At 37.6% G+C, this 17,941-nt stretch overlaps 1 protein-coding gene across 16 annotated transcripts in view; it reads left to right on the top strand.

Moving 5' to 3' along the window:
- OSBPL3 (oxysterol binding protein like 3) overlaps positions 1-17,941 on the top strand; it is a 95,301-nt gene that overhangs the window by 52,410 nt on the left and 24,950 nt on the right. For 9 of the 16 annotated variants that reach the window (XM_068935163.1, XM_068935172.1, XM_068935160.1 and 6 more), the window contains 9 exons: positions 3,840-3,959; positions 4,136-4,189; positions 4,445-4,558; positions 5,410-5,580; positions 9,298-9,424; positions 10,296-10,399; positions 10,550-10,642; positions 11,260-11,416; positions 13,890-14,020. In XM_068935163.1, the coding sequence (XP_068791264.1) occupies positions 3,840-3,959; positions 4,136-4,189; positions 4,445-4,558; positions 5,410-5,580; positions 9,298-9,424; positions 10,296-10,399; positions 10,550-10,642; positions 11,260-11,416; positions 13,890-14,020 (1,071 nt within the window). The remainder of the gene's footprint in view (positions 1-3,839; positions 3,960-4,135; positions 4,190-4,444; positions 4,559-5,409; positions 5,581-9,297; positions 9,425-10,295; positions 10,400-10,549; positions 10,643-11,259; positions 11,417-13,889; positions 14,021-17,941) is intronic. The other 7 variants (XM_068935173.1, XM_068935168.1, XM_068935170.1 and 4 more) reach the window with 1 other exon arrangement.

Below are 17,941 nucleotides of genomic sequence, written 5' to 3'. Positions count from 1 at the left end.
CTTATAGAAAGGTGAATCTCATTCTGCTATCTTGTTAACTGTTTGCAGCGTTCTACTTGTCTCCCACAGTTGACCTCTCTGTCGACAACGTATTGTTCTTAAGCTTAGCAAAAGTCCATGAGAATTGGATCCAGTGTTCAAGAAACTTGTTTCATTAGGCTTAACCCTAGAATATTAAAAAGGATCTACTCTTCAGCAGCCTTGACTATCAGATTAGTATCAGTGGAAAAATTATGTGTTTGGGGACTGCAGTTTAGCACATCTTGGCCAAGGCAATGGGAGCTGCCTGCTTGGTAAGCTTCTCCTGACAGAGTTTAAACCTTTCTCCCCAGTTTCAAGGAGGAGGGGGAAAAAAAACCATACAGAAACACACTGCTCTTTTTAAACTTGTAGGTACTCCATTAGTTCTTAATCAAAATTTTATTTCACTAGTTCCTTTAGCTTTCTCACTTTTTAAAATATTTGCCTTTTTCTGAGCTGCCGATTTGAAATTGGTCAATGTCAAGATTAGTTTTCATATTAGTTCATTTAGTAGAACATGCTTCCTGAGGAGAGGAAATTTTGTTCACACACGGACCCTTTTGTAGCAGTCAGTTCAGCTGTTGCTCAGTTAATGTGAATCATAAAATTGGTTTCTTGCCCCAAACAGCAACTGCTGTCACCTTTACGTTTATAGCCTGCAAAATGGAAACACTACTTACAGTGCAGTTACAAACTATTGTTCTGGGCCAGGAAGCGTCTAGTTAATGTGACCTGGTGAGGTTAAAATGAGATTTTTATTATTTTGTTATTTTATTATTAATGCTTCCAGTTCACTAGCCTAAAGGATGGGCACCGCACTAACGTTGCCAAACTGAGCTGAGGTTACGTAATGGAGATTTTTCCCAGTAGTAAAGGGAAGAGACTCAAACTGTTGAAAGATACCTGTGATTGTCACTGCACCCTGTTTTGGGAGCTGGCTTGGCACCTTGGTAGGTCTGGATATGGAGAAATGCCTTTTCCTTTTCATGCCTGTGGGGCTGTGGGTACTTCTGCTGGGGCTGCTGGGTGTAAGTTTCCCCAAGAGCTGTGTTGGAGGATGCTGGGCAAGAGACGGGTGCTCTGGCGGGAGGGGGGACCACTGACTTCTCAGGCAGTGATATCGTGATGGGATTTCACTGCAGTGAAAAACTTCAGAGCGAAATGGGGAATAATCTATTGCATACTACTTAGTTTTATAAGAATTTGTAACATTATTTTATAACATTATACCATATTTGATGACAGAAATCAGCATCCTGGAATATTCTCTTAACAGTCCTGATGTTTGTGATTATTTTAAGGGTTAATAAATAATCTTGAAGGGGGGGGCGGGGAGAGGGATCCAAAACCAGTACAGGAAGCATTCAGTGGTTTAATATTTCCATTTCTGGCCAAGGAGATGGTGGAATGCTTTTTTGGGTTTTCAAGATGGTAGACTGGAATGCTGTGCCAAAAAAAGATAAGTCTGTAATTGTTGCAGCTTATAGCTGGCTTTGTGCTTGAATAGCTGTCAAACTGCAGCTAGCAGACTCCACTTAACTGTCATGCTGAGGGCACAAGCTGGTGCTCTGCTTTGTCTCCCCACCTCACCCTGCAAAAGACTCGTGCTGTTGGTTTCTAGCAGCAGGTGAGAGCGGCGTACGCTGCTCCAGCTTGTATTGGGCTGATGTGCTGGACACGGGAGCCCAAGACCCAGCCCAACAGGATTTTGATTTCTGTTCAAGCTACTTATTCTTAGTGTCTGAGTGCGTTCTCTGTTCCCAGATCTGATGTGATGGTAATTTGTCCCAGAGCAGGAAAGGGTTGATGAGTATTGAGAATTAGAAGTGAGTCCCAAATAAGGAAAGATCAAAAGTAAAGAAAATGGAGCATTACTTTGATTTTTTTTTTTCAATAATGGAAAAATGTAAATTTATAACTGTTGATTAAAAATAATGGTATTTAAGTAGCCATCAAAAATATTCCTGGTTGGAGGGAGTGAAGGAACTGCTTATTACAAAACTGCCAAGAATAAAACAAAAAGCTGTAAGGGCACAACATGTTTGCTATGGTAACAACTGCCTTTAGGACAACTGCAATTTTGGCTTACCTGCAGGTGGTAGAGCATCATTGGGTGTTCTTCGAGGATATTTAATGAGGGGAGCTGCTCAGCCTCGCATTTCTAATACCTGTGGCCTGTTGTGCAGCGTTGGCAGGATGAACTCCCATCCAGGGAAGCAGACTGTCCTTGCAGTTTGTTCCGTAAAGTGCAGTGCAAGGAGAATGACAAAACAGTCGTACCCCCAGGAACATGGACGAATGGGAGTTCATGTTGCTTACACTGCTTAATGAATGCCTGTTTCAGGATGGTTTGCTGCTGTGCTTTGTTATTCTGGTCATGAGCATGTTACCTGTGTGTTTTGCGTGTGTTTTTTTTTTTTTTTTTTTAAGGATTCTAGGGCTGTTGCATTTTTGGCACTTAAAAAATTAATTGGAGCAAGTATATTTGATGAAGAGTGCATGTCTCTAAATTCTGTGACTTTTTTATTAGTTTTAACTACTGTCCTCTCCCTACTAAAGGGAAAAATGGCATGAGTCCAAAGTGAACTTTTAACAAGGATTTCTTTTTCATATTTTAAAAGTGCAGAAACACTCCCCTGCATCAGCAGCTTAGAGTTGCTTGTAGCTGGGGATGGATAAAGGAGCATTGCTAGCACACTGCAGATCTTGTTTCATTTTTGTTTTGGAGTTTTGGGTCAATCTTTTATGGGAAATACGTCCCTACGTAATTTACATGGAGGCCCACAAATATTCAGCTACCTGGTATAGTTCTGTTCTTCCTTTAGTGTTTCTTACTAGTCCTTGATATCACTAAATTCTCCAGATTAGTGTTCTCTGTCTTTTTCATGTATATGGCAATGGTGCTAGCACATGCAGTTTTCGATCACTTAATAATTTCAAATCTTGAATAGCTGACAGGAGATAATTTATATGAGTGAGATCTCAGATCAGAAATATTTAAATTTGTATTATATTGTCATTAGCAGTTTTTCCATAAGTAAGAACTTTAAAAATGCCATCAGGTTTATTCTCTTCTCTATTGTATATTGCGACAGGGTCTTTCATTCAAGAGTTACTCGTCTCAGAAAAGAGAGATCATATTTAGATTAGAGACGTATATGATGAAGTGTGATTTTTATTTTTCACTCTCTGCCTTTACATCATGTTCCTCATAGTATTTGCGTTGCTTCCCTGGCTTTTTTCCCTTTTTTTTTTTTTCCTTTGTTTTTGGTTTTTTGTTTTTTTTTTATTTTTTATTTTTTTTAATTCTTTTGCTTTAAGGAGACAACAATTCACAGCAAAACACAAAACCTTGAGTTGCTGACTACAGGCAAAAGAACGTTATAGAAAAGGTCTTCATTTTCCCAATCTTTTACTTCTACCTCATAACCTACAAAACATGTCCTTTTAGCATAGGCTGTTTCTGCCTGTGACAGCAGAAAGCTTTTTATGCTGAACTGTGGCTAGCCTGTGGCTATGCAGTGTGCGTACGTGTAAGTAGAGGGAGCGAGAGCTTATATACAGTTCTGGTAAGCATGTACGTTCAGTAAGAGATGGTGTCAGAAGAATAGCTTTTTGCTTAGTTTATATTGTCTCTCTCAATCTAAAAGAGAATCAGTGCCTTGGGACATACGTAACAAAGAATGAAGAAGGATCTAAGGTTAGATTTCAGCATGCTTTTGTTTTCTTTTGCTTACAGTCTTCCTCTTCTTGAATCTCTCCTAACAGTTCTGTTCCTTGGAAGAAATAAGATCTAGGTTTGGATTTTTTTGTTTAAGCAGGACAGCTGGGAAATTGTAGAAGGACTCCGGGGAGCAATGAATTGTACCCAAGAACCACAGAAGCAGGAAGGTTGCTTGCTGAAAAAGAGGAAATGGCCTTTGAAAGGCTGGCACAAGGTAAGAAAGAAATGTGTCTCTGAAAGCCTGATGCCATGTTAATGTGACTTGCATGGTATGTTGTCATTGTAAAAAGATTATTTAAGAGTAGAGAATGTGTTTTCTTAAGAAAGTACTTAAGTTGTTTCATGATGCTTTATTTATTTATTTAAAAAAGACTGACTTTCTGCTTTCAGAGATACTTCTTTTTGGACAGAGGGATTTTGAAATATTCTAAATGCAAAGCTGATGTAAGTAGTCCTAAACCTTGTAAGGCCATTTTAAGGTAAATACAGTGTTTTATCTCAAATAGTAATATTTCCATGTTATTCGGAAGTGGAAGTAAAGTTTCAACCGTTTTAAATACAAGGTTGAAGCGAGACGGGGGAAAAATGATGGCTCTAGCAGTTGATGTCTGTCCTTTTGCTCCATTCCAGAGTAATCATAGTGGTTTTACTATGAAGGCTCTTTTGGGGGGTTTTTTGAGGTTATTTTATTTTTTGCAGATAGAGAGAGGAAAGCTTCATGGCTGTATTGATGTTGGACTTTCTGTGATGTCTGTGAAGAAATCAACGAAATGTATAGATTTGGATACAGAAGAGCAGATATACCATCTGAAGGTAGGTCTTCAAGATCATTTTAACCTTGCTCCCAAAATTGTGCGATTGTAATAACAACATTAAGTGTGTATGGAAGAGTGCTCTACTTCTCTGGCTCGCTCTTTTTTTTTTTTAAATACTAGGAGGTCTATTAATTACACTAATAACTTAGTTTTTAGCCACAGCAGACTAGTTTTACGCTTTTTAACTTGAGAGGCCTTATTGTACTGTCCCATAGTCAGTGTAACTCTGTTACAAAATTATTCTATGAATAGAAACTTGAAAGATGTCTCATGCTGAGCAGCGTTTTTCATTCAGCCTTTTTTTCAGCAAAGGTTATGTCCTTACTATACGACTGCTTTTACTTTCAGTAGTGGTATCATGCTGTTCCTCTCATCTGCAGAGTTCTCTGCACAGTTACATATGTAGATTCATCTATCCTTCCTTGTGTTATAAAATTGGATTGATTAGTGATTGATGATTTGGTGATTTCCTCACCAAAATCAAAATTCTATTAATGCTTGGTTAAACTTTGCTAATTTTTATTTAAAAAATGGCAACTACAAAATGATAAATATTTTTGTTATATCATTTATTCTGTTCTAGAAGTTGCTAAGTACTATGTTCTGCATTAAAGTCATAACTATGGTAATTGAAGTTTCTCTCGCTTGAATTTATCCTATGACTGGTTTTCTGTTGCATTCAAGTTAATATGGAATGCTGTTTAGTAGGGACGTTATTAGAAAAATTTAACTGATGTCTTGCCAATAAAAGTAGACCAGGCCAGCTGCCTAATAGGCAGAAAATACATTAGGAGGTTTTTTGTTAACAGTTTTGAATGTAAATATTCTAAAACTTGAAATTTTATGTAGGTGAAATCTCAGGAATTGTTTGATGAGTGGGTAGCAAAACTTCGTCATCACAGAATGTATCGTCAGAACGAAATCTCCATGTTTCCCCATGATGTCAGTAATCTTTTCTTCCCTGTGTCTTCTACTGTGGACTCTGTTGCTGGCATGTGTGATTCTGCTCCAAGTAGAAAGGTAATGGTTATGACTTACAGATAGTGAGCTTTCATCAGGGGTTAAATTATCCTGGCTGATGTTTATTAAGTAAAGAGCATAAACCCAGCTGCAAACTTTCGTTAAGTTATGATCTAAAATGTCAAGAGCAAAATGGTGTTATTTATAAATTCACTCCCAGGTAGTTTTGTGTGTGATGCTGCTAAAAATTGAGGACTCTAACTTAACATCCAGTTTTAAAAGTCATCATGAAAATGTAATTTACTTCATTAAAACAATAAGATAACATTATAAAACATAATTGTCTAATGTGTGCTGGTGAATGCACACCAGTATGTATGGGATGCAGAATATCCAGCTAGAGTTTTCTTCTTCAGCTTTTTTTCCATTTACTGTCTAGCTAGTAAGACTTCTCACTGTTCACGATAATACATCTGACTGTACTTAGCTGAGGAGTATGTCAGGATTATTCTAGAGCCATTATCTTGACTACCATTTATATTTTAAGTGAGGTAGAAGCATTGTTCAGGCAAGGGCGAGGATTGTGCTGTGGGTGGATATGTGGACTGGGTGAGTCCAGTCAGCTGTGTGCTCCTTTCTGGCTAAAAGCCGTGACTGCTACTTTCACCTGGACACAATCTCCATACCCACAACGGTTTGCACACTGGCTGGCTGATGTAGCAGTAAGTGCTTTATTCATTGCCTACCTAAGGTTTTCATTCCCTTAGCTATGTTGGTGTGTGTTTTGAGCAGGCTTATTTCACACCACACCTACAGCTCAGGAATGTTCTTCCTACTGTCACCTCCTTGGGTTGATGGGATTTCTTCTGAGCTATCAGCAACATGTTTATCGACGCTTACTTGTGGAAACAGCGTAACGCTTTTGCTTAAAAGGGTTTTAGGCCTTTGCTGAGGTTTCTCCCTTTACAGAGTTTTAGGGGACCGTTTAGGACTTGCTAAGTAAACTGACCCATTACTCTTTCTCCCAGGTCTCCTTTTTGCCTTAGGAAACACTGAGCTTCATACTACATGCCCTAATATTGACAGTGACAAAACTATAAGGAAAGGACTTTAGAGTGCTTGCATGTCTCCTTTTTTTCCTAAGAGATTACCAGAGATCAGCCAGCATCTCTCTTGCTTAAGTGTTTGTCTCCAACTTCAAAATAATATTATTAGCTAAAGAAAACTAAATCTGTATTGCATTAGAATTTATTGTTTGGTTCTTGGATGGCTCTGTTGATTTGAACAATATCCTTATTTCTAAAGACTGTTGGTTGGCTCCATGGGTCTTAGTGTATGTCTGCAGGACCACTGGAAGGGTTTTGTCACCTTGGAAGGACTATCTTGTAACTGAGGAAGAGCTTTCCCAGACACAAGCACGTGGCTGGACAGCTTTTTGCTAGCAGCTGGCAGGGAGGACATCTGTGTGAGCTGGCAGCTGAACGAACAGTAACTCACCCTGCGGGAACGCGCTCTTCTGCAAAGAGCTGCTGCCTGTGGCACCTCTGCTGTTCTAACAGCCTGCTGCTCTTATACTGCATCTGCAAGGAACTGGAAAAACCTCCTGGGACAGCTTTGTCCTTTTCTCCCACAAGATGGCTAGGTTGCAGAGGAAGAATACTGAGGGCAAAAGCAGATCGTAGCAAACCCCGTGGTGTCAGTATGCCTGTGCTCTCCAAATAAAGTCCATGTGAGCAACATATCTAAAATCTGTGCTTATTGTCGAGTAAAGTAACCATTTCTTCTTTGGCATAAAAGCCTTTAATTCACTTTTAGTATATTAATCCAGATTTGCACTGCAAAGAAGCCCTATTTGTTTTCATGTGAAAAATAGAAAGGGATAGTTCTTAAGTTACAGTTAATCACCTTCGCTTTGCTGAAGTTAATGGAGGTTTGTCAATTTACACCAACCCTAGGTTAATGCTAGTTGATACCAGTCCAGTAACTAGGTTATTTTGAAAAAATAAAAAAAAAAAAATCAAGCAATCTTTGCGTTTTAGAAACACCTAGTCAGTTTTCATGTCTGGGGTGGGGAGGGTGTGTGTGTCCATATATGTTTACATAGAATACTTGTATTCTTAATCTTGGCCATACTGACCTAAAACAAAAGTATGCTAAGTGGAGCAATACAAACTCAACCCATTCCCTGTTCCTTGGGAATGTCTTTTTCCTTCTTCCTTCCTGCTCATGCCCCCATGTGTATGAGTTCCGACAAAAATTTTGATTATATGCAGTAGGTTTTTGAAGAGACAACGTGGGATTTGCTCACAATACTTATATAAATTTAATTTACTTATGTTTTGAAAGGTGCTGGGATTATTATTTGTGTATAGATTACTATTGTAGTATAGATGACTATGTATATACAGATGACTAAAGCTCACACAGTTCCCTTTATATAGTACACAGTTCCCTTTATATAGTAATGAAATAGCTAAACTACATAGATTAATATGAAAATAAGTGTGCTTATTGATGCTTACTACTATTTGGTACTGACTATATAAATTGGGATTATAATACTGAATGAAGTCGCCTGGACAGTGCAATTTATTTTACCCTACAGCTCAAGATGGATCGTATATTGTAAGTTTTAAAAGGCCAACTAGGACAACTGCAACAGTAACTGAGATATAAAGGAAACTTCCTAAGAATAGATTTAAAACTAGTACTATCTCCGATTTTGATCCAAGTTGAGCCAAGAGATAACGAAGTATGTAAAGCATATGCTTTAGAGAGGAGCCAAGTAACGTAGTCGGCTTTTCTCAAAACCCTAGAGTAAAGGTGTCATGTAATGGCACTTCAAATGAAATGACATGTTTAAAACTGATTTTAAATAAGGTACGGACAAAATATGTAATTACCTTGTACAGCTTCCTGACATAGACGTTACTGAACACAAAAGGTTTCATAAAGTCTAAAAAATAATTAGGCGTTTGGATGACTAGTAGTTCTCATTATGCTAGAGAAGACAACAGCGTTATAAGTCACTATCAACTGATAAGTGTTGTGTAGAATTTTTTTTCCCCTCATTGGAAACTACTTAGTTGTGCTGCTTAATTAGCTCTTGTGGGCACTTTCCAATATCCTCTGAAGCATCTGATAGCGAACACTGCTAAAGACGAGATAACAGTTTATAATTTGCTACTGGGAGGTTGCAAAATGCTGTTTTTCACCCTGACGAGATGTATGCTCTCATATGTATTAAGGACTATCAAGCAAAATCCTGGTTAAAGGCACGTCACCTTGAGTAAAATTTCAGAAAACATCTAGTGTTCAGAAAACATCTTGCTTTCTTCACTGAAAGAATATTTCCAACAGAAAGGTGTATGTTATATTAAAGTCATCTTCTGGGGCTTCTTTGGGGAGGGCAGAGAAGGAACAGAATGTCCTTCCTTGGTCCAGTGCCAGGTCCAGTACTGTAATTGTGTCAAATTGACTTAACTGATGCAGACCTTTGCCACCCCTCAAAATCTAATTTTCAGCAAATTTTGTGCTTCCTTTAGTATCTGTTTTTCTGCTGCTGGTAGTCAGCTTTCTTAGTACAATATGATATCCCTGCATTGTACTCAATGATTTGTACACCTAATGTAGTTCTTACACTTTCTGTTTTCCGATGTTGTTAATGCATTCAGTCCTTGTCAATGATCATGGACCTCAGCTGTGGGCTGTCAAAACATGTACTTGCAGCAATAAAATATTGTATGTTAAAAATTCATTTGTTCTCCTTTGGAACAGGCAAGCAGCTTGACCAAACAGAATTCATTGTCGGCTGGAGGTAGCCTGTCATTTTCCTATTCAAGTAATGAGTCTCGGATTCCATCTTGGCTACAGTGTTCTGAAGATATGGAAAAATGCTCAAGAGGTAGCATTGGAATATTGGAAGAAAGTTGAAAATACCCTAGTGTTTCCCCTGTTTGTTCCTAATAATAACAGTAGCGCAGCATAAGTAGTCATTACAGTTAGTTTCCTCTAAAATTAGAGGAGGAAAGGGATGGCTGTTTCTTAACTGGCTAGTCACTTGTTTCTGAAAGGGTTAGTAATTTTGGATGTGGCTACATCAGATTTGGGGACCTCTTAAAGAAACCTGAATATTTCAGTACATTTTCTTTGTATATAAAAGTAACCTTTAGTAGTAAGACTTGAACTTTTTTTTTTTTGAATATCCAGCTTAAGAAAAGGGAGAATGTCCAAAATCCAGTTATTTAAAAAACATTGGATCTTTATGTGCTTCCAAGTCATCTTCTGTATTTGCTTTCTTAACAGCATGAAGGTCTTTGTCACGTTGGTAGCGTCTGTGTGGTACATACTCAGTAAAGTTCTGCCCACTGGTGAGCTTCAATTCTAATAAAGAGGAGCCTCACCTCTAGCACTGAATGAAAAACTTAGTCTTAGTCTGTGGCATTGTTGCCCCCTCTGTGAAGAGGTCTGACTAGTCCCAAGCTGCAGTAGTTACCACATTACTCTGACTTTTCCACTACCAGCTAGGATAAAATACCATGATCATTAGTCCACAGTCTATGGCGGTGCATTCCAATACTTTGAATGTAAACTTGAAGATAAAAAAATACAGGCTGTTATATCCAGTCATCTAGTAGTCTGCTTTTAGTCCAAGAGTAACTTAAACTAGCTGCAGATGAAAATCAAAATTAGACTAACCCGTGATTAAACAGACAAAAGCTTTCAGTGCGTCTGTTACTTCAGGACAACTGAAAATATTTTCTTGTTCAAAACAGACCTCTCCCACTGTCACACCTATTTATTGGAAATGAACCAGCTGTTACAGAGCATGGATGTTCTTCACAGGACATATTCAGCACCTGCTATAAATGCTATACAGGTTTGTTATTTAAAAAAAAAAAAGAGAACTTCTCCGTTGTCATTCCGAGGGAGGAGGGGGGAAAAAAAAGCACAGGATAAAGGTGTTTCTTCTTAGGTTTTCTAGTTCTATGGCAATCCATATTACTTTTGTCCTGTGTGTTGTTAAAAGGTTGGACCTTTCGAAAGTCCAAAAAAGGAAAAAAGAACCCACAGGAGGTGGCGATCCAGAGTTGTTGGGAAAGAGACTAAAGGAATGTTACAGGTAACTTCAGTCCTTTCCATAGCTCTTCTTTCTCCAGATACTATTGTTGATTAGTTTTTAGCCTATCCACTTTAGGAAATCTGAATCCTTTTTAAGTAGTCTCCTGTAGTAGCTCATCTTAAACAGTAATGCATTAGACAAAATGCAAATACATCATCTTTGAAATCTGCATCAGGACCTCTGCCAGTTGGTTCAGGAGACTGGCTGTCATTTTTACATGTTTTCAATCTGCCTCCATTTGTCCTTGTTTGCTTTTCAGCAGTACAAATCTCTGCAAATGTTGCAGACAGTTATGAATATATTTGCTTCTAGAGACCATGTCATTAGATATTTGTAAGTGTGTGTGTCGGGGGGGGGAATAGTAAAGCATATGCTACAGCTCTCTGTGGGCTTGTTTCTTTGGAGCTTTGCCAAGTCTCCGATTACAACATCTTGTGCAAAGTTGCACCTGTGATTTCATTTGCCAGGTGTCACCCATTCCAAAGCTATTGCTAACTGACAGTCCTTCTATTTCTAGTGCCTCCAATACCTAACCCAGGTAGGGACAATAACAAAAGTTTTCTTTACAGTTTGTTTAAAAAAGCAGAAAGCATCACAAATGGCTATTCTCATTATAGGTGCCTTCAGTATTTTCTGCCCCGATGAGACTGCATGCTTCCAATCCTAACTTATCTGCTATAGATTTTGTAGAGGAGAAAAATTACTCTGATGGCTCTGAAACATCGTCAGAATTTACTAAAATGCAAGAAGACTTATTTCACGTTGCACATAAAGGTAAATGAAATTCTTCTATATGTGGTTTTACATCATCACAACTTAATAATGATGTGACTTCTGAGATTGCTTCCTGTTTAATCTTAATAAAAATAAATAAATAAAGCCTGAAATTTCTTCCCTTTCTGTAATTCCCTTGAGGAATTGTAAATGTTGAGGTCTTGAGTTGTTCAGGGAAAAAAAATGGCTTAACCATCAAGTGGCTTTTTAGGACCTTTTCCCCTTTGTTTTATGCCCTAGAAACCTAGATTACATTTGTTGCCAGAAAGTAAAAGTCCTAAAATCAGTTGCTATAAAAGCAACAGCAGATTGTGTTCTGTGTTTGCGTGCGCATGTGTGTGTATGAGCATGCATGTGTTTGTATATTTGGGGTGCTTCACTATATTTCAGTCAACGTTTGTTGCTGATGCAAGGGTTGCTATGGTAGTAACCTATTTTTAGTGAATACCAAAGAGTAAAATCATGCAAGGCAGCCAGAGGGGCAGCTTAACTAGAAATGTTTATTCTCTGCAAGATCGTTTTTCATTAGCAATGCTTTGCTCTGTCACCCTTGCACCAGAAAGGTTTTCATTATTTAAGTGATCTTGGTAAGGAAAGCATTTGTGCATTTGTATCTGAAAGGCTTTTGGGAGTATTGACTTTACCCCCTTTTGTTGAAGATGATGACTGATGTTATCATTAAGCATTCTTTGCTTGATTATTTCTTTCTTTATTTATTCCTCCCTCTGGTGAAGAGATGTCTTGATTCCATTATGTAAGGACTATCTGTCTCAGTAGTAAGCTTTGTAAAGTCAAGTGTAGTCAAAACTGGTGTATGCTTTTTTTTTTTTTTTAAAAAAAAAGTATGTGGGGGTGGGGAACTGTTGCAAAAGTCACTGTCTAAAGGTGCTGAAGAAATCTCCTACTCGATATCATCTTATTTTAGTTTTACTAGTTTTAGTCAGTGGAGGCAGGTAACTAGGTGCTATTTAATATACCTAAAGCATTTTATACCTAATAAATGCTAATTACCTATAGCATTTTATAAAGGTTGCATTGAATTTTTCCCAAAGTTGCTTCATGTTATTGCTACTCTGAAAAAATAATGTTTGGAAGAAAAACATTGCTTTATCTTTTGATATAAATTAAATAAAATGTAATATTGGCACTTACTATTCTGTAATGATTCTTGCAAATTTACGTAAGTATAGAGTTTTAAATGAGATATCAAGTCACTGAGGATTCTGGTCACGTCATCTACATTTGTAAGGCTAATGTAAAGTGCATCATAATGGATACATCCTCCTCTCTCCCTTGTCATGTTGTTAAAGATTTCTTGAAATAATTTAAAGTATGAGAATTAACTCTGGCAATGGTTTGCAGTGCTCATGCACCTTAGGAGTATTTTTTTTTTTTTTTGTAAAAAACAGTAAATTAGGTTACCTCCGATGCTCAGGGGGGTTTATGATTATTCAGGTAACTCTGGTGTGTAGGTGATTGGGAGAGAGAGGTATTAAAGTTTCTTCTTTATCGTTTTCATTTATCATGGGTATAGACACACATACAAATTTTATACCTCCACTTCCCTGTAACCTAAAGAATTTTTGCATTGCCAGTTCTCATGACTTTATTACAAGATTTATGATTAGGCTCTTGCAAATTCTCTAATTCTCCAGTTAAATGCATGTTGAAGTCCTACATAAACATTACTTCAAGTTTTTATTCCCTGTGGTTATTTAAAAAAAAAAAAAAAAAGGAGGGGTGGGTGTTTCAAAAGTCACAAAATAAGAAAGGCATATTCCACTTTAAAAATCTAGTGATTTTCAGCTTGCATGATCTGTTCGAGTTGAATGTTTCAGGTTAGCAATACTAATTCAGAAAAGAGTGGAAGTAGCAGTGTAGCATGCACACCAAACATTAGGATCTTACCTTTTGAGTCATGAAATCATCTGACAAGCCTGAATTTCCTTATTCCAAAAAGATAACCAAACTCAACATCACAGTTTACTTGGGAGCAAACTATTAGCCCGTCATAGCTATGGTACAGTTTGTGTCATAGCTGGTTCCTTGATTTTTTTTTTTTTTTTGCTTTTGCTTTTCTCTCCTCCTTCCCTCTCTTCTCCTCCACTGAAATTCTTAAAGGAATGCGGAATAATCGTGACTGTCTGAAGATTCAAGCTAATTGGGGAACAAAAGCAAGTGAAGAGCAGATGCGGTTGGTTAGCTTTGCTGCCATCTGTCACAAATAATCAGAGTAATTTGGAATGCGACTACTATAGTCAACACTGTAGTATTCACCATAAACATTTTCACTACTAAAATATCTACCCTGTAACCTTGCTTAATATCACTTGTTTTTAACCCACCCTGGATCTTTCAACCTAGATTCTGGTTTCTGTCACCATAAATGATGTATCATTGAAGTTTTATGTGACTTTTGTGTATACAGTTGGTAGTTGTTTTTTAACTGTCACTTTTCACAAAATGGTTCTAGTGTACTTCACCTTGAAGTCAGCTTTCAGTACCATATCTACAGAAAGAGAGAAGCTGAAGCAGATGCTGGAACATGATGCATCCTTGTCTCCATCTGCACAAATAGTTGGCTTGAAGAATGCATTAGCATCCGTAAGTGACATGCTGAAGCTCAGCAAGCTTCATTGTCATCCGTTTCCACTCTTAAATTTTATACAGGTTAATACCTGGTTTTTTTAGTGTCTCTTATGAGCTAGAATTTTCGGTATTGAAATGTAGTACATTATTATATGCAGTACTTTTCAGACACTTTTTCCTAAGTTATAAAGGAATTGTGAAATCACTAAAATTGGACAGATTGATCTATTGTGTGTAGTATAATCTGTATGTTTTGATGTTAAGTATCAGAGAGCTGCTCTGTAATGATGAGTCTACTTTCTCTCTGAAACATGCATTCTGTTTTTATCACTCAAGTCTGGTAGGTTTTGATGTTTCGTGGTTTGGGGTTCCCCCTCCCCCCACCTTTTCCTGAACAGCACTCAGGTAGTCATAATGTGATTTGGCATAAAATCAAGGCTGAAGAGCGCTCGTCTGTCCCTTCTAACTCATCTGAGCTTCACTGTGCTGCACTGAGATCCTGCAAAGCAAATACAAGTACAATTTGTCTACATTGACTTGCAATCTTAATTATCTATTAGTTGTCTAAAAGCAGCAAAGGAGCTCTTGGCTCTAATGACAAGAGATTATGTTCTGTAAAAAGGTGTTTTTCTTGATAGGTATGGTTTTTTTAGTTGCTTGAAACCAGGACTTCCAGGTTGGTCGAAATTGAATGCATCAGCCAGACAGTGGTCTGATTTCAGTGCAATGAAGGCCATCATTAGCCTGCTCTTTAAATTTCAGTGTGTATGTTGCAAATTCCTGATCGGAGGCAGTGGTGACTCTCTACCACTGGTAAATGTGACATAGATAAAATTATAGTTTTATTGATATGAAAACTACTGTTTGCTGTACAAAAGCTGTATGTGATTAGAGATTTTAGCTTATAGCATACCTGTTTATCTGGACCTTTAGAGGTCATGATGTCCTCGCAGAATTCAGAGAGAGCTGAAACCTGGTACACAGTAACTATATTCACTCGCTTGCGCTTCTTTGCTTTTGGCTTTCAGATGTTCTGCTTCTGACATCTGGATAGATGGCTTTCAGTTTTTCCAGTGTTAATTGCCTATTGTTTTTATGTCAAAAACAATTGTTAAGGTTTCTGAACAGAGTGTTTCTGAACGCTCAGTTGAGCATGATTTTTTTTTCCTGAGCAGTAAAATGCTATTGTCCATCTTCATCCTCTAAATGTCTTTTAGAGTCACGCTCTTAGGTCTTACCATCTGATACTGAACAAACCTTCTGTAGGCTATCCAGAAATCATCTGTGAACACTGGCAGTTGCTTTTAGCAGAGATTAACACCTATGTAAGAGCTATTAACCTGCGGATCTTTGTAAAGCCATGGTACCAGCAGAAATTTTGTCCCCCTGTACAGCAGAGAAACTATAGGAGAAAGGAATTAATTTCCTTTGAAGACCTCTGGAAACACAAATATGATAAACTTGACGTATTTCTGAGACTGTTCCTTGGAAGAGAGCCCTTCATTGATGACTTTGACGTAGTTTTTGTTGCTAATTTCAGTTTTGCTGTGCAAGAGGAACAAAAAAAAAAAAAAATTTAGACTCACAGGTTGAGAGTAATCAAACATGACGTCTGTTTTGCTCTCTTCAGCCTGGCAGGGGAAGAAAAATGAACAGATTTGAATTGAATGAAGCACTTTCCACTCACAAAATTAGCAGCTGTTCCTCTGCCTCTTCTTCATTAAGATAATATCCTTGACCTACACACAGTCCAAGAAAAGCCAATAGGCAGTGGGGAAAAGCATACTCTTTCTTATTGAGCTACAGTAGAAGGAAGAAAACACTTTGTAGCAGACGAGGAAAATTGCAAAATGCTATATAGGAAAGCTATGTAAATTTAATAGATATCTATATCGCTATATAGATATATAAATAATGTCATATAATACATAATGTTCTACATTTGACTGCTTGTCAAAGGGGATGGTAAATGTCTGTATTCTGTATTCAGACCATACATAGGTAGAGCCAGAAAATAATCCCTCTCCCCACCACTGTTAGTTGGAGCCTACTGTCTTTCCTGTCCCCAAGACTACCTCCACAAAAAATGCTCCTGAAATCAGAATATTTTGGGAGAAAGTGGAGGTGTACACAGAAGGGTTCTCTACATCCTGGCATTAATTCAGATGACAAAAGTAGGCAGTAGATAAGTCTTCAGTATTGTTCCAGTTGTCAAGAGGTATGTACGTTGTGTTTTTTGTTTGTTTATTTTATTGTTAATTTAATAGTTGTAAACGGGGAAAATGTGTAAGGGCTGTGGCAGCACCTTCACTTCTATACTGGAAATACTTAAAATCACAAGCTTGGCTAAAATTGTCTTGCAGTACCGGGATTATTATTTAGGAGGGTGGGGGTTTTGTCCTTTTATGTTTAAAATTAATAACTCTTTTTTAATAGATGCTTGTATTGTGGGCAGGCCTGTGTTCTCTTCCTATAAGTCTACTCTAAATGACATCCGGCCTTCAGATGCACCCAACATAAGTAGCGAATACCAGAGTTTGCAGTAGAAATTATTTTTTCTTCTGATCATTTCTGTTAAGGCTGTCAGGACGCAAATTGTACCTCTTCCTGGATAGGATGTTAGACCTGGGTACATCCACAAGCTATAGAAAGTGTTGGAAGACAAGGAAAAGGTGTTACCATAAATGAGCATCTGTTGATGTTCTATGTGGTGTCTGTTTTTTTTCTTTTTTTCTTTTTTTTTTTTTTTTTGATTATGTTAATAGGAGGGGAGGGGAAGAGTTAAAACAACTTCTAATATGTAAGGTGGAACTCACTTATGAGCAAAATAAAATGATCCTGGCCAAAAAAAGGTATGTTTGCTACACAACCAGTTTCAGCTGCAGTGAGATACTGTTAAGAGGAACAACTTAGAAGTCAAACTTAGAGGAAATCCCTCTCTCAGGAGGAATTGTTTCAGATAAGAAGTCTCTGCAGACTTTCCAATGCTTAAGGTTTCCTAATCCATCTCATTTATGAGACTGAGAAAGCGTTCATGAGTCTTGAGCACAAAGACTCAAAGTCTTCTTAAATGTGCTTTAGGTGATGCTAAATAGAGCAGGTAATCTTGCCTACTCTGTTTTACTTCAGCATGAAACCTGTATGTAGTCATGTTTTTAAGAGAACAGGAGAAACTCATTTGGTATACAGTTTTATGATATTATATATACTTGTAATAGTGTGAATGATAAGTTCTTTTTGTTCATAGGAGTATCTCAGTTTTTGAAATGGAATAAAGAATGGCTTGTTTCACCTTTATCTGTAAAGATTTGTATTATAACAGAACTGATTTAAAGGAATACTTGCAAATAATTGCAAAGCAGTAAAACATAAAATACTATTGCTATACAATGTTAATATATAAATAGTGTACAGATGTAATACTAATATTTAAAATCGTGTATTTGCATTTAATAAATTGTACCTTTCTTAGTGTGAGGGGGGGAAAAGCTACTTTTATTGATCTTAGCCCTCTCCATACTATACAGAGAAAAGCTACGTGACTTTCCTTGTTGTCAGTTGGATCCCTCAGAGCCCTAATCACCATGTTCAGTGAAACTGGCCTTCTGCCATTGCTGAAATTTTGGGGGGGAAAACAGTTTGTCTTGTGGAAGAGTTATCTTTCACTCTTTCAAACTCCTTTCTCCATCCTTGCCCAGTCCAGTGTTATGGTTGTGGTTGCAGTGCAGCAGCAAAAGGAGAAGATAATTTGGGACTGATTTGTAAGAGAAAGTTGAACCTTATTTTTGTGTCAGGAGAAGGCTGAGGAAACTGTCAATGCGTCAGGTCAATGGGAAAATGAAACATATCTTTGGCTGGTAACAAGAGTATAAATTAATGGTGAGAAAGGCTAGGCTGGAAATGGGGGTAGAGGAACAGAGCTGGAAACAGACCACG

This window comes from Struthio camelus, chromosome 2 (genome assembly GCF_040807025.1).
Source record: "Struthio camelus isolate bStrCam1 chromosome 2, bStrCam1.hap1, whole genome shotgun sequence".
In the NCBI taxonomy this organism is placed as follows: domain Eukaryota; kingdom Metazoa; phylum Chordata; class Aves; order Struthioniformes; family Struthionidae; genus Struthio; species Struthio camelus.
Note: the sequence above shows the minus strand (reverse complement) of the source record. Positions and strands in the feature narration are given on the sequence as shown.